At 47.3% G+C, this 26,813-nt stretch overlaps 2 protein-coding genes across 4 annotated transcripts; one reads left to right on the top strand and one right to left on the bottom strand.

The window, feature by feature from the left end:
- zgc:195001 (uncharacterized protein LOC567531 homolog) lies at positions 1–19,136 on the top strand. The gene is made up of 5 exons (XM_065006784.1): positions 1–187; positions 17,424–17,450; positions 17,621–17,683; positions 17,975–18,114; positions 18,260–19,136. The coding sequence occupies exons 1-5, from the start codon at positions 127–129 to the stop codon at positions 18,665–18,667; spliced, it is 699 nt and encodes a 232-aa protein (XP_064862856.1). The 5' UTR covers positions 1–126; the 3' UTR covers positions 18,668–19,136.
- Positions 19,137–20,449: 1,313 nt separating this feature from the next.
- Positions 20,450–26,590, bottom strand: LOC115118542 (uncharacterized). 3 transcript variants are annotated; one of them, XM_029647183.2, is made up of 7 exons: positions 23,899–24,039; positions 22,917–23,157; positions 22,324–22,732; positions 21,962–22,226; positions 21,794–21,877; positions 21,551–21,723; positions 20,450–21,457 (listed from the first exon to the last, which is right to left on the bottom strand). In XM_029647183.2, exons 3-7 carry the CDS (start codon positions 22,705–22,707, stop codon positions 21,320–21,322), a joined length of 1,044 nt encoding a protein of 347 aa, XP_029503043.1. In that variant the 5' UTR covers positions 22,708–22,732; positions 22,917–23,157; positions 23,899–24,039; the 3' UTR covers positions 20,450–21,319. The 3 variants fall into 3 exon arrangements, with proteins under 3 accessions (XP_029503043.1, XP_029503042.1, XP_029503041.1); XM_029647182.2 differs by lacking the exon at positions 23,899–24,039 and adding an exon at positions 26,358–26,590 and having other exon boundaries at positions 22,324–23,157; XM_029647181.2 differs by having other exon boundaries at positions 22,324–23,157.
- Between the last annotated feature and the right edge of the window lie 223 nt (positions 26,591–26,813).

Genomic DNA, 26,813 nt, shown 5'->3' with positions numbered 1-26,813 from the left:
CCCTCATCTCCCAACCTGGGCACCTCCTGCCCTGACCCGCCACCCCCTCCCCGTTCTCCCTGAGGAAATAAAAGTGTTCATGGAGAGAGGATCAGCCACTATCTCTGCTGAAGACCATAGGGTACCATGCCATTGCCAAACTACGCTCCAAGCAGTAACGAAATCATGCCTGTGCCAAAGAAATCAGGTAAGGGTTCATGATCTACTCTGTGAGCTTGCATGTGTACATTATGTAATTGAAAGCGGACCAAAACCCTCTCCTCCTCAGTTGAACAGATTTTTAAAGCAAATGTAATAACCATTCAATCAGTATTACATTAATATAACATTTTATTGGATTTCCCAATAAATTATAGAAATGACAATTTTTAATGTATATTTCACATTTTCAGAAATTAGCATTCATATTTAATATTCACATTCTCATGAATACATGTTTTGTGTTTTGTTGTGTTATAAATGGTTTTACTTTATCAAACACCAGGCAAATAATGAATCATTTTGGATTGTTTTACTTGATTGACCTTGTATTGTTATGTCTCAAATGATTCATTGTAGTTTGTCAGTAACTCAACTAAATAATAAATAGGAAATCATTTCATTACCATTGGGTCATTTTTAATAATGCTTTTGAGATGAAATTGTACCTAGTGAATATGGAAATTAGGATTATTGTGGCTGATGTATTTCTGAAAATCAAGTTATTCAAGTTCCTATGCCTTCCTCTCACTGAAAACTATATCCAAATATGGAGTAAGTCCAGTTTGCAATGATGCCAGTGTTGTTTTTCCGGACAACCTCAGTTGCAAAAGGCCAGTGCCTCCAGGCTTTTCTGGTCCGCAGAATTAAGAAACGAGTCGTTGTTTTAAGTTAACAAAGGAACCGACAGCCATTTCACTGTGTCATACTCAAACACACGTTTTAGCACTGGTGTATGGGGCATGCGGGGGTCTATATGTAGGCTATGGGGCATGGTGGAGTCTATATGTAGGCTATGGGGCATGGTGGAGTCTATATGTAGGCTATGGGGCACGGTGGAGTCTATATGTAGGCTATGGGGCATGGTGGAGTCTATATGTAGGCTATGGGGCACGGTGGAGTCTATATGTAGGCTATGGGGCACGGTGGAGTCTATATGTAGGCTATGGGGCATGCGGGGGTCTATATGTAGGCTATGGGGCACGGTGGAGTCTATATGTAGGCTATGGGGCACGGTGGAGTCTATATGTAGGCTATGGGGCACGGTGGAGTCTATATGTAGGCTATGGGGCATGCGGGGGTCTATATGTAGGCTATGGGGCACGGTGGAGTCTATATGTAGGCTATGGGGCATAGGCGGGGGTCTATATGTAGGCTATGGGGCACGGTGGAGTCTATATGTAGGCTATGGGGCACGGTGGGGTCTATATGTAGGCTATGGGGCATGTCGGGGGTCTATATGTAGGCTATGGGGCATGCGGGGGTCTATATGTAGGCTATGGGGCATCCGGGGGTCTATATGTAGGCTATGGGGCATGCGGGGGTCTATATGTAGGCTATGGGGGGGCACGGTGGGGTCTATATGTAGGCTATGGGGCACGGTGGAGTCTATATGTAGGCTATGGGGCACGGTAGAGTCTATATGTAGGCTATGGGGCATACACGGTGGGTCTATATGTAGGCTATGGGGCATGCGGGGGTCTATATGTAGGCTATGGGGCATCCGGTGGAGTCTATATGTAGGCTATGGGGCATGGTGGAGGTCTATATGGAGTCTATATGTAGGCTATGGGGTCTATATGTAGGCTATGGGGCACGGTGGAGTCTATATGTAGGCTATGGGGCACGGTGGAGTCTATATGTAGGCTATGGGGCACGGTGGAGTCTATATGTAGGCTATGGGGCATGGTGGAGTCTATATGTAGGCTATGGGGCATGGTGGAGTCTATATGTAGGCTATGGGGCACGGTGGAGTCTATATGTAGGCTATGGGGCATGGTGGAGTCTATATGTAGGCTATGGGGCATGGTGGAGTCTATATGTAGGCTATGGGGCATGGTGGAGTCTATATGTAGGCTATGGGGCACGGTGGAGTCTATATGTAGGCTATGGGGCACGGTGGGTCTATATGTAGGCTATGGGGTGGAGTCTATATGTAGGCTATGGGGCACGGTGGGTCTATATGTAGGCTATGGGGCACGGTGGAGTCTATATGTAGGCTATGGGGCACGGTGGAGTCTATATGTAGGCTATGGGGCACGGTGGAGTCTATATGTAGGCTATGGGGTCAGGCTATGGGGTGGGTCTATAGTAGGCTATATGTAGGCTATGGGGCACGGTGGGAGTCTATATGTAGGCTATGGGGCACGGTGGAGTCTATATGTAGGCTATGGGGCACGGTGGAGTCTATATGTAGGCTACGGTGGGGCATGGTGGAGTCTATATGTAGGCTATGGGGCATGGTGGAGTCTATATGTAGGCTATGGGGCATGGTGGAGTCTATATGTAGGCTATGGGGCATGGTGGAGTCTATATGTAGGCTATGGGGCACGGTGGAGTCTATATGTAGGCTATGGGGCACGGTGGAGTCTATATGTAGGCTATGGGGCACGGTGGAGTCTATATGTAGGCTATGGGGCACGGTGGAGTCTATATGTAGGCTATGGGGCACGGTGGAGTCTATATGTAGGCTATGGGGCACGGTGGGGTCTATATGTAGGCTATGGGGCACGGTGGAGTCTATATGTAGGCTATGGGGCATGGTGGAGTCTATATGTAGGCTATGGGGCACGGTGGAGTCTATATGTAGGCTATGGGGCATGGGGTCTATATGTAGGCTATGGGGCACGGTGGGGTCTATATGTAGGCTATGGGGCACGGTGGAGTCTATATGTAGGCTATGGGGCACGGTGGAGTCTATATATGTAGGCTATGGGGCACGGTGGAGTCTATATGTAGGCTATGGGGCACGGTGGAGTCTATATGTAGGCTATGGGGCACGGTGGAGTCTATATGTAGGCTATGGGGCATGGTGGAGTCTATATGTAGGCTATGGGGCATGGGGTGGGGAGTCTATATGTAGGCTATGGGGCACGGTGGAGTCTATATGTAGGCTATGGGGCACGGTGGAGTCTATATGTAGGCTATGGGGCACGGTGGAGTCTATATGTAGGCTATGGGGCATGGTGGAGTCTATATGTAGGCTATGGGGCACGGTGGAGTCTATATGTAGGCTATGGGGCACGGTGGAGTCTATATGTAGGCTATGGGGCACGGTGGAGTCTATATGTAGGCTATGGGGCACGGTGGAGTCTATATGTAGGCTATGGGGCATGGTGGAGTCTATATGTAGGCTATGGGGCACGGTGGAGTCTATATGTAGGCTATGGGGCACGGTGGGTCTATATGTAGGCTATGTGGCATGGTGGAGTCTATATGTAGGCTATGGGGCACGGTGGAGTCTATATGTAGGCTATGGGGCACGGTGGAGTCTATATAGGCTATAGGCATGGTGGAGTCTATATGTGGGGCATGGTGGAGTCTATATGTAGGCTATGGGGCATGGTGGAGTCTATATGTAGGCTATGGGGCATGGTGGAGTCTATATGTAGGCTATGGGGCAGGTCTATATGGGGCATGGTGGAGTCTATATGTAGGCTATGGGGCATGGTGGAGTCTATATGTAGGCTATGGGGCACGGTGGAGTCTATATGTAGGCTATGGGGCATTGTGGAGTCTATATGTAGGCTATGGGGCACGGTGGAGTCTATATGTAGGCTATGGGGCACGGTGGAGTCCATATGTAGGCTATGGGGCACGGTGGAGTCTATATGTAGGCTATGGGGCACGGTGGAGTCTATATGTAGGCTATGGGGCACGGTGGAGTCTATATGTAGGCTATGGGGCACGGTGGAGTCTATATGTAGGCTAGGGGGCATTATGGAGTCTATATGTAGGCTATGGGGCACGGTGGAGTCTATATGTAGGCTATGGGGCACGGTGGAGTCTATATGTAGGCTATGGGGCACGGTGGAGTCTATATGTAGGCTATGGGGCACGGTGGAGTCTATATGTAGGCTATGGGGCACGGTGGGGTCTATATGTAGGCTATGGGGCACGGTGGGGTCTATATGTAGGCTATGGGGCACGGTGGAGTCTATATGTAGGCTATGGGGCACGGTGGAGTCTATATGTAGGCTATGGGCACGGTGGAGTCTATATGTAGGCTATGGGGCACGGTGGAGTCTATATGTAGGCTATGGGGCATGGTGGAGTCTATATGTAGGCTATGGGGCATGGTGGGTCTATATGTAGGCTATGGGGCACGGTGGAGTCTATATGTAGGCTATGGGGCACGGTGGAGTCTATATGTAGGCTATGGGGCATGGTGGAGTCTATATGTAGGCTATGGGGCATGGTGGAGTCTATATGTAGGCTATGGGGCATGGTGGAGTCTATATGTAGGCTATGGGGCACGGTGGAGTCTATATGTAGGCTATGGGGCACGGTGGAGTCTATATGTAGGCTATGGGGCACGGTGGAGTCTATATGTAGGCTATGGGGCACGGTGGAGTCTATATGTAGGCTATGGGGCACGGTGGAGTCTATATGTAGGCTATGGGGCACGGTGGAGTCTATATGTAGGCTATGGGGCACGGTGGGGTCTATATGTAGGCTATGGGGCACGGTGGGTCTATATGTAGGCTATGGGGCACTATGGGGGTGGAGTCTATATGTAGGCTATGGGGCACGGTGGAGTCTATATGTAGGCTATGGGGCACGGTGGAGTCTATATGTAGGCTATGGGGCACGGTGGAGTCTATATGTAGGCTAGGGGCACGGTGGGGTCTATATGTAGGCTATGGGGCACGGTGGGGTCTATATGTAGGCTATGGGGCACGGTGGAGTCTATATGTAGGCTATGGGGGGGCATGTAGGTGGAGTCTATATGTAGGCTATGGGGCACGGTGGAGTCTATATGTAGGCTATGGGGCATGGTGGGGTCTATATGTAGGCTATGGGGCATGGTGGGGTCTATATGTAGGCTATGGGGCACGGTGGAGTCTATATGTAGGCTATGGGGCACGGTGGAGTCTATATGTAGGCTATGGGGCACGGTGGAGTCTATATGTAGGCTATGGGGCACGGTGGGTCTATATGTAGGCTATGGGGCACGGTGGGGTCTATATGTAGGCTATGGGGCACGGTGGAGTCTATATGTAGGCTATGGGGCATGGTGGAGTCTATATGTAGGCTATGGGGCACGGTGGGGTAGGTGGGGCATGGTGGAGTCTATATGTAGGCTATGGGGCATGGTGGAGTCTATATGTAGGCTATGGGGCACGGTGGAGTCTATATGTAGGCTATGGGGCATGGTGGAGTCTATATGTAGGCTATGGGGCATGGTGGAGTCTATATGTAGGCTATGGGGCACGGTGGAGTCTATATGTAGGCTATGGGGCACGTCTATATGTAGGCTATGGGGCACGGTGGAGTCTATATGTAGGCTATGGGGCACGGTGGAGTCTATATGTAGGCTAGTGGAGGGGCATGGGCATGGTGGAGTCTATATGTAGGCTATGGGGCACGGTGGAGTCTATATGTAGGCTATGGGGCATGGTGGAGTCTATATGTAGGCTATGGGGCACGGTGGGGTCTATATGTAGGCTATGGGGCACGGTGGAGTCTATATGTAGGCTATGGGGCATGGGGCATGGTGGGTCTATATGTAGGCTATGGGGCATGGTGGGGTCTATATGTAGGCTATGGGGCACGGTGGAGTCTATATGTAGGCTATGGGGCACGGTGGAGTCTATATGTAGGCTATGGGGCACGGTGGGGTCTATATGTAGGCTATGGGGCACGGTGGGGTCTATATGTAGGCTATGGGGCACGGTGGGGTCTATATGTAGGCTATGGGGCACGGTGGAGTCTATATGTAGGCTATGGGGCATGGTGGAGTCTATATGTAGGCTATGGGGCATGCGGGGGTCTATATGTAGGCTATGGGGCATGGTGGAGTCTATATGTAGGCTATGGGGCACGGTGGAGTCTATATGTAGGCTATGGGGCATGGTGGAGTCTATATGTAGGCTATGGGGCATGGTGGAGTCTATATGTAGGCTATGGGGCACGGTGGAGTCTATATGTAGGCTATGGGGCACGGTGGGGTCTATATGTAGGCTATGGGGCACGGTGGAGTCTATATGTAGGCTATGGGGCACGGTGGAGTCTATATGTAGGCTATGGGGCACGGTGGAGTCTATATGTAGGCTATGGGGCACGGTGGAGTCTATATGTAGGCTATGGGGCATGGTGGAGTCTATATGTAGGCTATGGGGCATGCGGGGGTCTATATGTAGGCTATGGGGCACGGTGGAGTCTATATGTAGGCTATGGGGCACGGTGGAGTCTATATGTAGGCTATGGGGCACGGTGAGGTCTATATGTAGGCTATGTGGCATGGTGGAGTCTATATGTAGGCTATGGGGCACGGTGGAGTCTATATGTAGGCTATGGGGCATGGTGGAGTCTATATGTAGGCTATGGGGCACGGTGGAGTCTATATGTAGGCTAGGGGGCATTATGGAGTCTATATGTAGGCTATGGGGCACGGTGGAGTCTATATGTAGGCTATGGGGCACGGTGGAGTCTATATGTAGGCTATGGGGCACGGTGGAGTCTATATGTAGGCTATGGGGCATGGTGGAGTCTATATGTAGGCTATGGGGCACGGTGGAGTCTATATGTAGGCTATGGGGCACGGTGGAGTCTATATGTAGGCTATGGGGCATGGTGGAGTCTATATGTAGGCTATGGGGCATGGTGGAGTCTATATGTAGGCTATGGGGCATGGTGGAGTCTATATGTAGGCTATGGGGCATGGTGGAGTCTATATGTAGGCTATGGGGCATGGGGCACGGGGGTCTATATGTAGGCTATGGGGCACGGTGGAGTCTATATGTAGGCTATGGGGCACGGGGGCAGGCTTATGGAGTCTATATGTAGGCTATGGGGCACGGTGGAGTCTATATGTAGGCTATGGGGCACGGTGGAGTCCATATGTAGGCTATGGGGCACGGTGGAGTCTATATGTAGGCTATGGGGCACGGTGGAGTCTATATGTAGGCTATGGGGCACGGTGGAGTCTATATGTAGGCTATGGGGCACGGTGGAGTCTATATGCTATGGGGCATGGGGCATTATGGGGAGTCTATATGTAGGCTATGGGGCACGGTGGAGTCTATATGTAGGCTATGGGGCACGGTGGAGTCTATATGTAGGCTATGGGGCACGGTGGAGTCTATATGTAGGCTATGGGGCACGGTGGAGTCTATATGTAGGCTATGGGGCACGGTGGGGTCTATATGTAGGCTATGGGGCACGGTGGGGTCTATATGTAGGCTATGGGGCACGGTGGGGTCTATATGTAGGCTATGGGGCACGGTGGAGTCTATATGTAGGCTATGGGGCACGGTGGAGTCTATATGTAGGCTATGGGGCATGGTGGAGTCTATATGTAGGCTATGGGGCATGGGGCACGGTGGAGTCTATATGTAGGCTATGGGGCACGGTGGAGTCTATATGTAGGCTATGGGGCATGGGGCGGTGGAGTCTATATGTAGGCTATGGGGCACGGTGGAGTCTATATGTAGGCTATGGGGCATGGTGGAGTCTATATGTAGGCTATGGGGCACGGTGGAGTCTATATGTAGGCTATGGGGCACGGTGGAGTCTATATGTAGGCTATGGGGCACGGTGGAGTCTATATGTAGGCTATGGGGCACGGTGGAGTCTATATGTAGGCTATGGGGCACGGTGGAGTCTATATGTAGGCTATGGGGCACGGTGGAGTCTATATGTAGGCTATGGGGCACGGTGGAGTCTATATGTAGGCTATGGGGCACGGTGGGTCTATATGTAGGCTATGGGGCACGGTGGGGTCTATATGTAGGCTATGGGGCACGGTGGAGTCTATATGTAGGCTATGGGGCACGGTGGAGTCTATATGTAGGCTATGGGGCACGGTGGAGTCTATATGTAGGCTATGGGGCACGGTGGAGTCTATATGTAGGCTATGGGGCAGGCTATGGGGGTGGGGTCTATATGTAGGCTATGGGGCACGGTGGGGTCTATATGTAGGCTATGGGGTCTATATGTAGGCTATGGGGCACGGTGGAGTCTATATGTAGGCTATGGGGCACGGTGGAGTCTATATGTAGGCTATAGGGGGCGGTGGAGTCTATATGTAGGCTATGGGGCATGGTGGAGTCTATATGTAGGCTATGGGGCATGGGGTCTATATGGTGGGCTATGTAGGGGGCACGGTGGAGTCTATATGTAGGCTATGGGGCACGGTGGAGGTCTATATGTAGGCTATGGGGCACGGTGGAGTCTATATGTAGGCTATGGGGCATGGTGGAGTCTATATGTAGGCTATGGGGCACGGTGGAGTCTATATGTAGGCTATGGGGCACGGTGGAGTCTATATGTAGGCTATGGGGCACGGTGGAGTCTATATGTAGGCTATGGGGCACGGTGGAGTCTATATGTAGGCTATGGGCACGGTGGCACGGTGGAGTCTATATGTAGGCTATGGGGCACGGTGGGGTCTATATGTAGGCTATGGGGCACGGTGGAGTCTATATGTAGGCTATGGGGCACGGTGGAGTCTATATGTAGGCTATGGGGCACGGTGGAGTCTATATGTAGGCTATGGGGCACGGTGGAGTCTATATGTAGGCTATGGGGCACGGTGGAGTCTATATGTAGGCTATGGGGCATGCGTGGGGTCTATATATGTAGGCTATGGGGCACGGTGGAGTCTATATGTAGGCTATGGGGCACGGTGGAGTCTATATGTAGGCTATGGGGCACGGTGGGTCTATATGTAGGCTATGGGGCATGGTGGAGTCTATATGTAGGCTATGGGGCACGGTGGAGTCTATATGTAGGCTATGGGGCATGGTGGGGTCTATATGTAGGCTATGGGGCATGGTGGAGTCTATATGTAGGCTATGGGGCACGGTGGAGTCTATATGTAGGCTATGGGGCACGGTGGAGTCTATATGTAGGCTATGGGGCACGGTGGAGTCTATATGTAGGCTATGGGGCACGGTGGAGTCTATATGTAGGCTATGGGGCACGGTGGAGTCTATATGTAGGCTATGGGGCACGGTGGAGTCTATATGTAGGCTATGGGGCTATGGGGCATGGTGGAGTCTATATGTAGGCTATGGGGCACGGTGGAGTCTATATGTAGGCTATGGGGCATGGTGGGGCAGTCTATATGTAGGCTATGGGGCACGGTGGGGTCTATATGTAGGCTATGGGGCACGGTGGAGTCTATATGTAGGCTATGGGGCACGGTGGGAGTCTATATGTAGGCTATGGGGCACGGTGGGTCTATATGTAGGCTATGGGGCATGGTGGGGTCTATATGTAGGCTATGGGGCACGGTGGAGTCTATATGTAGGCTATGGGGCACGGTGGAGTCTATATGTAGGCTATGGGGCACGGTGGAGTCTATATGTAGGCTATGGGGCACGGTGGAGTCTATATGTAGGCTATGGGGCACGGTGGAGTCTATATGTGGGGCACGGGGGTCTATATGGGCACGGTGGAGTCTATATGTAGGCTATGGGGCACGGTGGAGTCTATATGTAGGCTATGGGGCACGGTGGAGTCTATATGTAGGCTATGGGGCACGGTGGAGTCTATATGTAGGCTATGGGGCATGGTGGAGTCTATATGTAGGCTATGGGGCATAGTGGAGTCTATGGGGCACGGTGGAGTCTATATGTAGGCTATGGGGCATGGTGGAGTCTATATGTAGGCTATGGGGCACGGTGGAGTCTATATGTAGGCTATGGGGCACGGTGGGGTCTATATGTAGGCTATGGGGCACGGTGGAGTCTATATGTAGGCTATGGGGCACGGTGGAGTCTATATGTAGGCTATGGGGCACGGTGGAGTCTATATGTAGGCTATGGAGCATGCGGGGGTCTATATGTAGGCTATGGGGCATGGTGGAGTCTATATGTAGGCTATGGGGCACGGTGGAGTCTATATGTAGGCTATGGGGCACGGTGGAGTCTATATGTAGGCTAGGGGGCATTATGGAGTCTATATGTAGGCTATGGGGCACGGTGGAGTCTATATGTAGGCTATGGGGCACGGTGGAGTCTATATGTAGGCTATGGGGCACGGTGGAGTCTATATGTAGGCTATGGGGCACGGTGGAGTCTATATGTAGGCTATGGGGCACGGTGGAGTCTATATGTAGGCTATGGGGCACGGTGGAGTCTATATGTAGGCTATGGGGCATGGTGGAGTCTATATGTAGGCTATGGGGCATAGTGGAGTCTATGGGGCACGGTGGAGTCTATATGTAGGCTATGGGGCATGGTGGAGTCTGTATGTAGGCTATGGGGCATAGTGGAGTCCATATGTAGGCTACTGTGTGTACTCTGATATTCACACCCTACTTCTTACAGTAGCATTTCTGTGCAGGTTCACTTTTATAAGAGTGTTGTTCAGTTACGGTTAAACTACTTGGAATCTTAAGTGTTAGCTACTGTTTTGGCATATGGACTTTATTATAAGGCTAGCTAAGGAGAGAGACAGACAGACAAAAAAACTACAGACAGAGAGAGAGAGAGAGAGAGAGAGAGAGAGAGAGAGAGACAGACAGACAGGCAGACAGACAGACAGACAGGCAGACAGTGCTCATCGCTGGGTGTTTATTATGAATGTATGATGTTGATAACATGTTGTTTATTGACCACCAGTTACAAGCTCTACCATGTTCCTTTGACAGGCCCACTTTGCCAAGTACCTCTCTCCGCCTGTCTTGCTTCCAAATCTCTCCCCCATCTCATCAATCAGCTCATCAAACTGTTTCCCCCTCTTCTGACATCACCTCTCCAGACCACAATGTTCCCACCGGATCAAATCCATTCTTCAGCAGTCAGCTCTCACACAGCCTCATTGGCCCGTTGGCCATGTCAGGTCTCATGCCTGATCTCTGTCTGTCACTTTGCTCCATGAAACTAACCTCTCTGAATGCTGCCAAGGATTCCGTCCACTTCTTTTTCTATATTTCTCATCCTCTTTCTCCCTCTCCAGTTTCCACTCTGTGCTTCTCCATATATCCCTCTGTCCTTCCAACCCTGCTATGGATCCTTCACATGTATCCAGCCCAGTGTGGCCTCAATGTCCCATCACTCCCTATTACTGCCATCCTCTGGCTCCCATGGTAATGAAGTGTGAAGTCATGGACAGTAACTCAAGTACCTGGCTGTGAAACACAGTTTTATTCATGGCTGTTTGATTCTGTGAAAATCTGACCGCTGAGGTACATATCTGATTGCTTCAGTTCTGACTCATGAAGAATTATATTTCTTCAGATTGCCAGATTTAAATGTAGACAGTTGCATTGCTTTTCATGACAATGTACTGCTAAACATTGATTATTACAAAGTCAATTGGAGCTAGGTCTTCACGGGTCCAGGTGGACCCGATATACCCGATTTCGGACCAGGGCCTGATCGGGTTCGGGTCTGAAATTCTAACTTGTCCCTCAGGTCCGGGTTGGGTCCTGTTTGATCGGACCCAGCCACGGCTCTGCATAGCCTCTTGCATATTTATTTTACGCTAATAAGGAGAATTTATTGACTTATAGAAGGCCTAGCCAACATATACTGTAAAGACCTATTTGTTAACCAGAAGAACAACTTGGCAGACAAACAGATTTTTTTTGTCACTCGGACCAGTTAGGATACGGGTTGGCTCTAGGTCGAGTTTTCCTTGGGTCCATTCTGGTCCTGGTCCAACTTTATGGACCAGTGAAGACCTCACATTTCATCTCATGTTGAGAACCTCCCAATGACTTTCTCCTTTTTCAAGAATGCTGTCCTGTTGGTTTGTACATCTTTCAGTCCATGCTTTTTCCATCCATCTCCATTTCATCATCGGCATGGAACACAGCAAGGGTTTTTTAGACACTTCATAACAGAGGGCAAAGGGATGGTTCTGAGCTTTGGCCAGCTCCCTTCACCTCTCTCCGTCACATCTCGTGATCTCCCTATCAGTGGAAATCCCGCTGTTCCCGAACCCGATCCGGGCAGAGAGCTCCATCTCATCCAGGGGGGTTGCGCAGACCACCGACGAGCACGTCCAACATAAGCAGCTTCTTTTCAACCATGTCAGAGGGGTCATCTTCCTGGCCTCTGAAAGGCATCTACAGATGTCCTCAACATGGCCGACTGGCTTTCCTCCAATTACCAGGGAGGAGTCTTCATTTCATTCTCAGATTAGCTTCTATCCATCCGCAGCACACCTATCATATGTCCTGAATATCGTTGTTACTGTGAATAAAAATCATACTCATCTTCAAAAACATCTCTAGAAATTGACAAATGTTGGTTAAATGGACAAACTTTTCTAAGATCAGAAGAAATCAAATGCTGTCCCCAATATTGTTGGACTTCCATTCCAATCCTTCCCCTGCCAAGTAAATCCTATGATTTCACAATTAGATTTATGGTTCAATGGACTCCAATGCATTTGACCCGTATGTTTGACCTCCCTTGTTTGTCATTTTCTGCCACTGTCTCTATGTGCCTGAACATTCATCCACCCGTTTTCTCTTTCTTTAAATGTCTCTCTGTGTCAACTCATCAATCTCTCTGAGTATCTGTTTATCCATCTGTCAATCTGTCCAGGGCTTTGCTGGTGACCCCACTGAGAGCAGCAGGGTATCTGGCTGGGCTTATCCTCCACAGGGGAGCCAGAGCCCACTCATATCCCCCCCACCCCCGCCGGGCCCCGCTCATAATAACCAGCCAGGGTGATATCTCACTCCATGGTGACTATGGATGTTTTCTGGATGTCATTAAGCATTCAGAACCTTTCCCTTTTTGAAAACAAAATCAAAAAACCTGTTTTGGCTTTGTCATTTTGGGGTATTCTGTGTAGATTGATGAGGGGAAAAAACGATTTAATACATTTTAGAATAAGGCTGTAATGTAACAAAATGTGGAAAAAGTCAACGGGTGTGAATACTTTCAGAATGCACTGTACACTGCCTGTGAAACGTTCTCCTCAAATGAGGATCAGACACTTTCAAATAGCAAGATTGCCTGTCAAATGCTCCATCACATTACTGTGCTAGCAAAACATTTTAGCAGCCCCCCTCTTGACAGCGTTTTAGAGTTAAGTTTGTGCAATTCAACACATTGTGAAACGGGGCACAGAGAAAATGGTGATGATTTAAAGCAAGTTTGCTGCAAATCTACACATTTTACCATGCGGCAGAGAGACGATTTAGCAATTGTATAACTCATTTCATGTAATTGTACTCATTTTGCCAAGATGGCAGAGAGAAACAATTGGCTGTTTGACAGCTAATTACCTGCAATTCTATACATTTTTCCATAGGGTGGAGAGAAATGTTTGCAGGTTTTATGATATCTGAGTGAGACTGACTAACAAAATCACTTACTAACAAAATCAACGGGGGCCCCCCAGCCGATAATTCGACCGTGATTACTAAGTAGCTAGCTGACCGCTAGACTAATTTGCCAATATACAAATGTTTTGCTGACATGGGCTAATTGAGTGACTATCAGGGTCTGACATAACAAGAGAAAAACTGCTGATGCACAACCAAATACACCTTGTGTATTCTACTATTCTAACTTGCAACAGTAAGGCTTATTACATTTTTGGGGGGAGCCGCCAATTGCCCATCCACGCTTTAAAATGTATATTTAAATCTCTCTACCCTCGCAATGATTCTCCTAAATACCTTGGTGATACCCTCCATCAATGTCTTACTTTTGCCATCTACTAACTATCCTTGATTATCCCATTAGCCGAGTCTTGCTATCTTTCTCTGTGTCCCTCCCTCTCCCATCGCTCTGTCCCTATAAGGGAGGATTCCGGGAGAGTATGGGGAGGGATGACGGATTAAGTGACCTGTCATCAACCCCTTTCCTTCCTACTGCCCACGTCCCGACTCCAGAGATCAGATGTCCTTCTCCCTTTCTGTCTTTCCTGATCATTACTTCTACTTGTTGTTCAGCACAGTATACATTATATGCATGCCTTTCTGTCAAAGTCATTTTAATCTCTTTGGGGCAGTGTGCAGCTGTTCAGTCTTCAGGACACATACAGTGGAGTGTAAGTCACAAACATGGAAGCTTTATTGGAAAGACCAGTGGATCAGAGTTTAGCCAACCACGATGTGAAGTTGTTGAAATACATCATAACCTCTAAACTGGGCATACAGTAATGTGGCAGCTTCTTTGGTACACATGCTTCAAGCAAGGAAGACAGTGAGGTTCTCAGCCTTATTCTTCCTTTGCTCATCCTCCCAGTTTCGCTTGGCCTCCGCTGATGTTGTAACAAGCGCACATTTTTCCTCATGGTCATCATCCTGTCGGCTCCCTCTCCGCCACTGGGCAGACACATCGCGAAAACTGGAGAGTTAGGTTTCCCTCAGACAGGTGCCAGCATGGACTGTCCTGCGCAAAAGAGCTGGGCTAAAAGGACAGACTGGCCAATCCTTCCAGCAATGTGTTGGCAGTTGATCACCTGTCCTCTAAGAAGTAATCCATTGGTGTTAGCAAAGGCGTTGGCTTCCTGCAATGGTGCAGACTGTCAGGAAGAACCATTAAGACATATCGCTCACGCTCTCTGCTATCTCCTTCATCACTGAAAGCTTGCTATCCAGCGACATCCTCAAAAACACGTTTAGGGCATTTGAGAGCATGTTGGCATCGCAATGGATGTAGAAAAGAAATGGAAACGCTCACTCTGTACCTAGTTCTCATGTGGGTGGGTGTGTAGACGTACACGTGCGTACCGGTATCCTATGTGTGCATGTGTGTGTTATGTAAAGGAGAAAATACCCATATCAGTTCCTCCAGGATTTTGGAATTCTGCGATGCTGCATATTATACGAGGGGTTGCAAATTTGACCAATCACCACACTATTACTGTATAAAACAGTCAAATCACAGCAATATTACTGCATAAAACTGTTCAATGACCACACTACAAAAAGAAGGCTCGAAATTCTTACCAATCCCAAAACTTTTACCACAATGGTTCAATCAAGCCACATAACAAATCCCGCTATGCCCTCAGACGAACCATCAAACAGGCAAAGCGTCAATACAGGACTTTTATGCTCGCTTCGAGGCAAGCAACACTGAAGCATGCATGAGAGCACCAGCTGTTCCAGACGACTGTGATCACGCTCTCTGTAGCCGATGTGAGCAAGACCTTTAAACAGGTGGCCAGACGGATTACCAGGACATGTACTCAAGGCATGCGCGGACCAACTGGCAAGTGTCTTCACTGACATCTTCAATCTCTCCCTGACTGAGTCTGTAATACCTACATGTTTCAAACAGACCACTATAGTCCCTGTGCCCAAGAAAGCGAAGGTAACCTGCCTAAATGATTATCGCCCCGTAGCACTCATGTAGGTAGCTAGAGCTTTGAAAAGCTGGTCATGGGTCACATCAACACCATCATGTCGGAAACCCTAGACCCACTCCAATCCACATACCTCCCCAACAGATTCACAGATGACGCAATCTCAATCGCACTCCACACTGCCCTTTCTCACCTGGACAAAAGGAACACCTATGTGAGAATGCTGTTCATTGACAACAGCTCAGCATTCAACACCATAGTGCCCACAAAGCTCATCACTAAGCTAAGGAACCTGGGAATAAACACCTCCCTCTGCAACTGGATCCTGGACTTCCTGACGGGCCGCCCCCAACGATGAGACAGTCTATAGGGAAGAGGTCAGAGACCTGGCAGTGTGGTGTCAGGACAACACCCTCTACCTCAATGTGAGCAAGACAAAGGAGCTGATCATGGACTATAGGAAAAGGAGGGCCGAACAGGTCCCCATTAACATCGACGAGCTGAAGTGGAGCAGGTCGAGAGTTTCAAGGGCCTGGTCATGGTCTAAAAACATCAAGGCAGTTGTGAAGAGGGTATGACAACACCTTTTCCCCCTCAGGAGAATGAAAAGATTTGTCATGGGTCCCCAGATCCTCAAAAAGTTCTACAGCTGCACCAACGAGAGCATCCTGACGGGTTGCATCACCGCCTGGTATGGCAACTGCTCGGCATCTGACCGTAAGGTGCTACAGAAGGTAGTGCGTACGGCCCAGTACATCACTGGGGCTAAGCTTCCTGACATCCAGGCCCTATATACAGTGGGGCAAAAAAGTATTTAGTCAGCCACCAATTGTGCAAGTTCTCCCACTTAAAAAGATGAGACAGGCCTGTGATTTTCATCATAGGTACACTTCAACTATGACAGACAAAATTAGAAAAGAAAATGTGCACCCATGGTGCACCCATGACCAGCTCTGAAACCAGATTGCATAGCGGAGAAGGTATGGTGGGATTCGAAATGGTCAGTAATCTGTTTGTTAATTTGGCTTTCGAAGACCTTAGAAAGACAGGGTAGGATAGATATAGGTCTGTAGCAGTTTGGGTCTAGAGTGTCACCCCCTTTGAAGAGGGGGATGACCGCGGCAGCTTTCCAATCTTTGGGAATCTCAGACGATACGAAAGAGAGGTTGAACAGGCTAGTAATAGGGGTGATCTGAAACGAGATGGATGACCCTGTGAAAAATCAAGTAATTTGAGCTAATAATGTCACCCATAGACGAAAGGAGACTGACGGACGGTGACAGTCCGAGTGGAAACAGCAATAGCACCCAGTTTTCTGAGAAAGTGGGATGACAAATGAATGGACAGGAGGGAGAACTGGAGATTAAACAACATCTAGAGTACTTCAGCAGCAGAGACAAACATGCTGTCAGTGGCGTGAAATTAACGTCCATCACACACAACTTGTAATCTTATAACGGCCTGAACCCTGGTGTCAGTGGCTGTGATGTGTGTCCTTAGCGGATGTAGAGCCGTAATCCAAACCTGGGCTGGTTGGGTAAAATACATTAATCGGTGCTAAGAAAAAAGACTCAGAATAGCACACACTCTCCAAAGTGATATATGGCATAAAGGCAAATAGTGGGAGGGAGGGGGGATGAAGGCAGAGAGTGGCAGGAGCAGGGAGATAGAGGCAAGGGAAGGAGAGATGAAGAGAAGGAAGGGAGAGAAGGAATCATGGACAGTAAACTGCAGCTAGCACAACCTCTACAAACTGCAGCTAGCACAACCTCTACAAACTGCAGCTAGCACAACCTCTACAAATTGCACAACCTCTGCTAGCACAACCTCTACAAACTGCACATAGCACAACCTCTACAATCTGCAACAAGCACAACCTCTACAAACTGCAACAAGCACAACCTCTGCAAATGCACAGTAAATAAATACATAACAATCTGACACAAGATAATGTTCTACCTGGGAAAGATAATTCATTTTTGCCTTTTTTTCTGTAGGAAGAAAATCCCAGGCAGCTCCTGCAGGTATGATTTCTGTAAACTGCATGTATAAGTACTGAAAAGCCTTTGTAAATCCTGACTAACAATGGCATCCCAGGAATTACATTACACCGGTGGTGTAATTCAAACTGGATTATCTCATCAGTATACCTTTAATGGATTTCACACTTTATCTCTCTCTCTCCACATAACAGAGGTGCCGCCGGTGTACGAGCCCAATATTCATGATCCCACCACCAGGGCTGACCTCATGAAATGTAAGGCCATGTAATTGGCTCTTTATCACTTTGGGCCTCACTCTCTGTAATGCATTTGATGCCAAATCCTGCTTGCCCACAGCCTATACAATGTTGAAATGCACAATTATGACCTGGCTTACAGTACATCCACTTTACTGCCTACACACAAGAGATTGTACATATCGCAATAATATCACAGTTCTCATCTGACCTTATCTGTTCTCCGACCCTTTCATCTCATCCATATTCATCCAACCACTCAACTCAATTCCTCTCTCTTTACCTCATCGTTTCTTTTTCTCCCCTCAGACTGGATCCCCCTCTCCCTGGATGACAAAACGGCCCAGAAGCTGCTGTGGATATCCGAGAGCAACCTCAAGGTGTCGCGTATGTCAGAGGAGGTGTGTCCATACCCCATGAGACCGGAGAGATATGAGCATTCGCCACAGGTTGGTCTGCAATCCTCAGTTACAGTGCACACATCATAGTGCCATTGTGTAACTAAAGTGTGCCCACTGTTTTGGAGATGCCATCAGTGCATGCCTGGCTCTAAGACATCTCTAATCTACCCTTTCTACTATCCACTCTGTGCAGGTGCTGTGTAAGGAGGGTCTGTTGGGGCAGAGAGGGTACTGGGAGGTGGACTATGGCGGCTGGGTGGTGATTGGGGCAGTGTACGAGAGCATGGGCCGGAAGGATGGGCCATGTGGGCTGGGGGAGAACGAAAGCTCATGGGGTGCGGGCTGGGCCGGCTCCTGCTACCAAGTCTGGCACAACGGGGAGAATGTGGAGGTCGGGCTCCCTTTGTGCAACACCATGAGCATATACCTGGACCAGCCCGCTGGCATCATCAAGTTCTTCATCGTGGAAGGAGAAGAGGAGGCGGAGAAGGCAGTGCGACTGATACACAAGTTCAAAACTGACCTCAAAGAGAAGATTCTGCCTTGTTTCTGGGTTGGCAGTAAATCCTTCTGTTGGATCCGGAAGAAAGAGGGACAGTAACAAGAAGGGTGTAGGAAAGGAGAGGGAATAACAGGTCAGGGAATTTGTAAGAGAGGGAGGTAAAGTGAACGAGAAGATATATGTTTCTAATATTTGGAGCACAAGCACTGGTGTCAGAATGCAGAATTGAAGCAGAGAATAATGGAATCTTCACAACATGAAATCAGTTGTAATCTGTTCACATCATGTCTATGGTTTTAAGTGTTGCTGTTATCCCACTGTTGCATGAGGACAACATACATGTGAATTGCTAGGTTATATTATAATATTTAGAATGACAATTATATTGAATATTACTATTTATTTGTACCGTCAGTCGTTTTTGTTACAGCACTAGTTTGTTAGTGTTAAAGTAGGGTGTGTAGTTTAAATGCATAGCTTGTATCATTATATATCTGATTGAACCATGGTCATGTATGAATGTGATGAATAAATACAACTGTGTAAACAATAGAGTTCAACTATTTACACTGACAAATATATATAAATGCAACATGCAACAATTTTACTGAGTTACAGTTCATATAAGGAAATCATTCAATTGAAATAAACTCATTAGGCCCTAATCTATGGATTTCACATGACTGGGAAAACAGATATGCATCCATTGGTCACAGATACCTTAAAAAAAAGTTAGGGGAGTGTATCAGACAGTATCTGGTGTGACCACCATTTGCCTCATGCGGCGCGACACATCTCCTTCGCATAGAGTTGATCAGGCTGTTGATTGTGGCCTGTGGAATGTTGTCCCAATCCTCTCCAATGTCTGTGCAAAGTTGCTGGATATTGGCAGGAACTGGAACACGCTGTCGTACACGATCCAGAGCATCCCAAACATAATCAATGGGTGACATGTCTGGTGAGTATGCAGACCATGGAAAAACTGGGACATTTTCAGCTTCCAGGAATTGTTTACAGATCCTTGCGACATGGGGCCATACATTATCATGGCTGTGGATGAATGGCACGACAATGGACCTCAGGGTTTCATCACAGTATCTCTATGTTTTCAAATTGCCCTAGACAAAATGCAATTGTGTTCGTTGTCCATAGCTTATGCCTGCCCATACAATAACCCCACCATGAGGCACTCTGTTCACAACGTTGCCATCAGCTCATCCACACGACGCCATACACAGTCTGCCATCTTCGATACCGGGATTCATCCGTGAAGAGCATACTTCTCCTGCGTGCCAGTGGCCATTGAAGGTTAGCATTTACCTACTTTAGTCAGTCAGGTCAAGACCCGGGTGAGAATGACAAGCACGCAGATGAGCTTCCCTGAGACGGTTTCTGACATAAATTATTTGGCTGTGCAAGCCAGTTTCATCAGTTGTCTGGGTAGCCGGTCTCTGACGATCCCGCAGGTGAAGGAGCCAGATGTGGAGGTCATGGGCTGGCATGGTTACATGTGGTCTGCAGTTGTGAGGCCGGTTGGACTTAGTATCAAATTCTCTAAAATTATGTTGGCGGCAGCTTATGGTAGGGAAATGACGATTCTGGCAACAGCTCTGGTGGACATTCCTGCAGTCAGCATGCCAATTACATGCTCCCTCAACTTGAGACATCTGTGGCATTGTGTTGTGTGACAAAACTAAACATTTTAGAGTTGCCTTTCACTGTCCCCAGCACAATGTGCACCTGTTAAATGATATTGCTGTTTATTTATCTTGTTATGTCACACCTGTGGATGGATTATCTTGGTAAAGGAGAAATGATCACTAACAGGGATGTAAAGAAATGTACACAAAATTAGAGAAATAAGCTTTTTGTGCCATATGGAACATTTTGGGACCTTTTATTTCAGCTCATTAACATGGGACCAACACTTTACATGTTGTGTTTATTTCTGTTCAGGATATTTCTTAATCTGATACTGCCCTCTCTAGGACAGCCATTATACTGCATCCAAATAATATTCAGTGTCAGAACCAACAGCCTGATTCACGGATGTTGCTCCTCAATTTAAACCATACAGGTACTCAAATTAAAACATTTATCTGCTTTTGAAAAGTTGGGAGATGATAGATACATCTGTTTGCCTCCTCCGCTTTCTCTCGCTCTCACAGTCAACACATTTGGAGGACATTATTATTATAAGTGTCAATATCAGAGATTGTACACGTATTATCATTCTACCAGTCAGTCATTCATTGGCAAGGTAGAAGTACAAAAAGCCATGTTTCATGGAGACATGGTGCCCTTCACTTACAATTTGAAAAGCTACAGGCTTTATTTTAAAAAGCCCCCTAGAGCCAACCATTTCTATAAGGGTGACCCATCCTCCACGAATCTACTTGGCAAAGTCCCACAACAGAGTCAACACCTGTGTCAGTTAAAAACATGTCAATATGTGTCCATGTTGGTCAGTACAGTGGGTCACTATGAGCACATTTGAAGTGAAGTTGTGTGTAGCGAGTTGTCTTGTAGTGTTTAAGTGTGTAATGTAATGTGTTGAAAATGATCTTAGTGTGTATACGAGCATATGTTATGTCAGTTAATCCTCTCTGGGTTCACCGTTGTTACTACCAAATTTGGGGTTAGTGATTAGCTAATACACTGGGGTACTTTTCCAACTGCCAGCCAATCAATTAGCTCTCTTTCATCCACACACTCTCTCTCGCACTCCTTCATCCCCTCACTTTCTTTGGCTCAGTGTTTGAGGGAGAAGTCTCCCGTGTTGAGGCGAGGGCGAGGTAGTCCTCCAAACATTTCTGTTCCGTCGTTGGCTCCTGGTGCCAACAGGGCCTTCATGCTGGCAGCAATATGATCCAGGTCAGCTACACCAGCCTGCAACACAGACAGTTAGTGGGTATGTGTGTCAGAATGACTGATTGACAGAGAGAAAGTGAGCTGTATGTTTTTAAACGAAGGTTGACTGACCCGTTCCCCACTGTGGCCTTCTCCCTGGTGGGGTCTGTTGCCCTTGAAGCCCCACACAGGAACAGACACGGGGAGGGAGCGGGCCATGTTCATGGGGTTGGGGTGTCGGGATGAGAATGACTGCCCCATGGCCATGCTGCGGGGGGGAGGAGGACAGTCCTCACTTAACGAGCCTGGAGCAGAGAGGAGGCACATATTAAGAGCATTAGATCATCATTAACTAATATTACTACACACACTCACCATCAGTGCTCTCCTCCTCTCCATCGGACTCAAAGAATGGTTCACAGTCACGAGACAGCGAGTCCTCATCCATGGAAAAAACTCCTGAGGCAGAGAGAGATTAATATTTACAAAGTCATTCAGACCAGGAGATTTAAAAAAAAAAAAGTCCCACAGAGCTGTGTTCACCTGCAGTCTCATTCAGATTACGGCTCCTTTCGTCCATGTCCTCCTCTTCCTCACACTCTTCCTCTAAGTCCCCAATTCCAGGAATGTCTCTCCCTCGTCCAGCCTCCTCTATCATCACAGCAATCTCTCGCTCCCTCTCTCCATTCCCATGCTGCCCAGCAGCTTGGCCAATGACAGCCCCTGAGTGGTAGATTGATGGGTAGCTTTGCGAATAGAGTGTGGTACTGGGGCTGATGGTTCCCACACCACACTCACCTGTTAGCCCCTTTGGAAGAGAAGTTAAGAACTTTACGATCACACACAGCACTATGAATGACAGCCACATTGAATGGCACAAAATGACTGACAGTCAGTCTACTCACCGCCCTGTCAGAGGGTATGTCCACTACCAGTTTAGCTCCTCCGTCTCCTGCACTCAGACGTGTATATCTATGTGCCGTTAGCATAGATGTGGAGTGCAGCACCGCAATGTCATCCATGTAGCGCCGCGAAGACTCAGCCAAAGCCCCCTGACCCCACACGTGATAGGAGAAATCCCACTTCCGGCCTCCAGCAGGCAAGCCACTGTCCTTTTTCCTCTCATCTCCCTCCACTACAGATGGCCAGAACTTCTTACAGGCTGTAAGAAGAGCCAGGTCGCAGCCTGACTTCTGACAATATCCCTCTGCCGCGGCAAGTAGTGCCAGCCAGCTCTCTTTGTGGTTGTCTGGGATCTCAGGGTCAGATGATTGGGTGATGGAGGCCATGATGGGTAAACAGGACTGCCAATGACTGTTGGATGTGTTTAATTTATTAGGGCTAGCTTTTATGGAATGTATAGATGCTTTGTAACTGTTTTTATTGATCAATAGCTAAAATGGTTTAGGTTAGTGTAATCAGGCACCTGTAGGACTCAGCCAGCAGTTTGATATTAAATACTATATATTTTTGTTAACAAGTCTTGTGATAAATTTACCTTTTTTCTCACTTGATTGTAGGCTGTAGTGTTGATGTGTTTTTGGAATCTGCTTTTGGCTAATCTGAGGAAACGTTAGGATCCTTTTACTATTGCTGGTTTGGTTTAAGCTAAGAATAAAACTATCCTTAGTTGTTATAAAGCAGGTTTCAGAGGCACAAGGTGATTGTTTAATATAATTAATGTCAGTGTGCCTGAGAGAACTAGGGGAGAGATTAAATGAAAATGTTGCTGGTGTTACCTGGAAAAAACAAAATGGAGAAAGCTTGAGTTGCTCAACAAAAAAAAGTTTGCATTGTTAGTCATTATAGCAATATTAGCTGATGTCACTAGCTAGGCACTATTTAGATTATCACTAAACCAGAATTCAGATAATAATCTCATAAAATTATGCATGATGAAACTTCATGAAATTAGACTACACTCAACTCAAGCATGGAATTTGTAAAAATTCACATGATCCAAATACTGTACATACATTTCAATTCCATATAACTTTTCTGACGTCAGACTGTCTTGTAGAAGTCTGAGTTCATGGTCAATATCTCAGTGGTCAAGATCTCAGTGGCAGTTTGAGGATGTTCCAAAATAGACCTATGCTAACAGTGGGAAGACGTTGTCCACCTGTCGTTACATCTCGCGAACTGTCGCAGTTCAGCGTCGTCGTCCCTTCCTCCCCCCACAATCTCATGCATTCGTTAGTATACGAACTGGCTCTGCCAAAACCTTGTGGGGTGACTGCCTGCTCTAGACTTACCCTGCTCGTTTCTAAATGTAATTCCTGTGATTATTACTACCAGGAAAGCACTTCAATGAAAATGTCATGACTGCGGATTGTTTGTGCTTGTTTGTTTGCTAACATGCTAGCCAACTGGTCTCCTGTGCACTCTCCTCCCAACATGAACACATTTCATTTCTCGCCTTTGCAGAGACACTAGCACACACAGACACAAATAAACAGCAAGAACAGAAGTCAGCTTACACATTCAGTTCCTTATTTCGTCTGTTGCAAGCGTTTTTCTAGTTCTAACTGTTTCTTTCTCTCAAGAATGGTCTCCCCTAGACTCCGACGTTGCTGTTTAGAGACGCTAGACGAGACGCACGTTTTACACGTGACTGTGTGGCGGGCTCGTACTCGTCTTGTTTTGGACGCGCACTTGGACGAGGCTGCATCTCAATAGCTTGTCATGGTTTCTTCTACTGGTATAATTTACTTCATCCTCATTGATCTGACATGATGGAAGCAAATGCTTCTGGTAGGCTTTTCAATCTCTATATTATTCCCACCTAAACTGTCTTCTAATTTTGCAGTGCAGATGAAGGAAAAGAGAGGAGAGTAAAAACGTTACATTTTTATTTAACTAGGCAAGTCAGTTAAGAACAAATTCTTATTTACAATGACAGCCTACCCCGGCCAAACCCTAACGACGCTGGGCCAATTGTGCACCGCCCTATGGGACTCCCAATCACGACCGGTTGTGATACAGCCTGGAATCGAACCAGAGTCTGTAATGACACCTCTAGCCCTGAGATGCAGTGCCGTAGACCCCCTGTGCCACTCAGGAGTCCTAAAACTGGGATGCAACTTTGAGAAGACAGACAACAACAACCATTTGCCGCCTTCATCAGCCTCCCTGTCTAAATTGCCTCTGTCCTTCTGTTCTTTGCTACATTGGTGGCAGCACCAGGATACTCACTGTCACTCATACATTTGTTAGAAGTGTTTCACTATTCACATTGGGATTTTCATTACCACCACTGATGCCTAATAAACTGCCATTTTCATAATTACATGAAACTGACAAATATTGTAAGAATAGAGCCCCACAGTGGAGGTGTCATAACAGTAGTAGGCCTGATTACCCACAATAAGGAGACAGCCTACAGGGAGGAGGTGAGGCCCCTGGCGGAGTGGTGCCAAGAAAATAACCTCTCCCTCAACATCAACAAAACAAAGGAGTTGATCATTGACTTCAGGAGAAGCAGAGGGAGCACGCCCGCATACACGGGACCGCAGTGGAGAAGGTGAAAAGCTTCAAGTTACTTGATGTACACATCACTGATAATCTGAAATGGTCCACCCAAGAAGACGCAACAGCAGCTCTTCAACTTCAGGAGGCTGAAGAAATTTGTCTAGGCTCCTAAGACGCTCACAAACTTTTACAGAAGCACATTTGAGAGCATCTTGTCGGCTGTATAACTGCCTGGTATGGCAACTGGCACCGCCTGCAACTACAGGGTTCTCCAGTGGGTGCTGCGGTCTGCCCAACACATCACCAGTGGCACGCTGCCTGCCCTCCAGAAAACCTACAGAACACGATGGCACAGGAAGGCCAAAAAGGACATCAGGGGCATCCACCACCCGAGCCACGGCCTGTTCAACCGCTATCATCCAGAAGGCGAGGTCAGTACAGGTTCATCAAAGCTGGGACTGTGAGACTGAAAAACAGTTTTTATCTCAAGGCCATTAGACTGTTAAATAGCCATCAATAGCTTGCCTCCACCCAGTACCCTGCACTTTAGAGGCTGCTGCTCTATGTACAAGGAATCACATGTCACTTTAATAATGGAACCCTGGTCACTTTAATAATTTGTACATGCTGTTTTATTAATTTCATATGTGTATACTGTATTCCAGCGGTTTAAGGCACTGCATCTCCGTGTTTGAGGTGTCACTACAGACGCCTGGTTCAAATCCAGGCTGTATCACAACCGGCTGTGATTGGGAGTCCCATAGGACCGTGCACAATTGGCCAAGCGTCGTCCGGGTTTGGCCGTCATTGTAAATAATAATTTGTTTTTAACTGACTTGCCTAGTTAAATAAAGGTTAAAGAAAAAAACAAAGACATAAATTCTAGTCAATGCCACTCCGACATTTCTCGTCGTTATATTTATATTTTTATTCATTCCATTATTTTACTTTGAGATGTGTGTATTGTTCGATACTTCTGCCCTGTTGGAGCTATGGACACAAGCATTTCGCTACACCCGCAATAACATCTGCTAAATATATGTATGTGACCAATACAATTTGATTTGAATACCCATAAAACCTGGTTGTCAAACAGAGAAATGGTTCCAATCGTTTTTCCACCATACATTTTTCCCATTTGGGATTTCAGAAACACATAAGGACGGTTCGTGTAGCCTTACCCTGGCGTGACGTTCTGATAATCATGTAAATCTCGGACAAGGATTTATCAGTATATTCGGCTTTATTTACTCTCGGATTCGAAAATTCTAATTACCATCAAGGTGGACATCATGCAAAACTACAAATCCCTGAAAGCTCCTGAACATCATCGCTAGCTGACACCCTTGTTAACAGGTATTGTGTCAATTTAAAACTTGCACAAGACAGTTCACAGAATTGTCAATTTAAAGAAATTTAGCCAATTTATTCATTACTACATTTAGATAGTTAATCCAGAGATTCTTACCTCAATTCAGCAGTCTCGTCCAGATCATCATGGCATTTGTAGTTCTTTATAATAGCCTCATTAGCGTTTCACTTTTTGGAGGGTAAATACAGGGGAAAATATTGATAAGTCACCTTGTCCTAGAGAGATTCACACAGTTATCAAAACGTCACACCAGAGTAATCCTAAATTAAATACAGGCCTTGTTTTAAGGTGATTTATCAATGGTGGAAAAACAGATTGGAACAATTTCCCGCTTTGAACACTAGGGTTTATGGGTATTATGATTCATACGGTGGTACTCTTGCCACGTTAAAAACAACTGGGAAAATACGTAAAATCCTGACATCGGTGATCTTTATGTCGGAAAGTCGGAGCTCTAGAAAGAGGCCCGACCTCCCGAGTTGGAATTCCGAGTTGGATAACTGTTCTAATCGATTTTTCCGAGTCGGAGCTCGTTTTTTTCCGAGTTCCCTG

The sequence above is a fragment of the Oncorhynchus nerka genome, linkage group LG21, assembly GCF_034236695.1.
Source record: "Oncorhynchus nerka isolate Pitt River linkage group LG21, Oner_Uvic_2.0, whole genome shotgun sequence".
NCBI classification, from domain to species: domain Eukaryota; kingdom Metazoa; phylum Chordata; class Actinopteri; order Salmoniformes; family Salmonidae; genus Oncorhynchus; species Oncorhynchus nerka.
Note: the sequence above shows the minus strand (reverse complement) of the source record. Positions and strands in the feature narration are given on the sequence as shown.

What these genes read in the sequence shown, in the direction of transcription:
- zgc:195001 (XM_065006784.1), top strand. Translation starts at nt 127, where the DNA reads ATGCCATTGCCAAACTACGCTCCAAGCAGTAACGAAATCATGCCTGTG. An exon ending in GCCTGTGCCAAAGAAATCAG is followed by an intron (nt 188 to 17,423) that starts GTAAGGGTTCAT and finishes TTTTTTCTGTAG; the next exon opens with GAAGAAAATCCCAGGCAGCT. An exon ending in GATATGAGCATTCGCCACAG is followed by an intron (nt 18,115 to 18,259) that starts GTTGGTCTGCAA and finishes CACTCTGTGCAG; the next exon opens with GTGCTGTGTAAGGAGGGTCT.
- LOC115118542 (XM_029647182.2), bottom strand. Translation starts at nt 22,707, where the DNA reads ATGGCCTCCATCACCCAATCATCTGACCCTGAGATCCCAGACAACCAC. An exon ending in TAATCTGAATGAGACTGCAG is followed by an intron (nt 21,878 to 21,961) that starts GTGAACACAGCT and finishes TCTCTGCCTCAG; the next exon opens with GAGTTTTTTCCATGGATGAG. An exon ending in AAGGCCACAGTGGGGAACGG is followed by an intron (nt 21,458 to 21,550) that starts GTCAGTCAACCT and finishes TCTGTGTTGCAG; the next exon opens with GCTGGTGTAGCTGACCTGGA.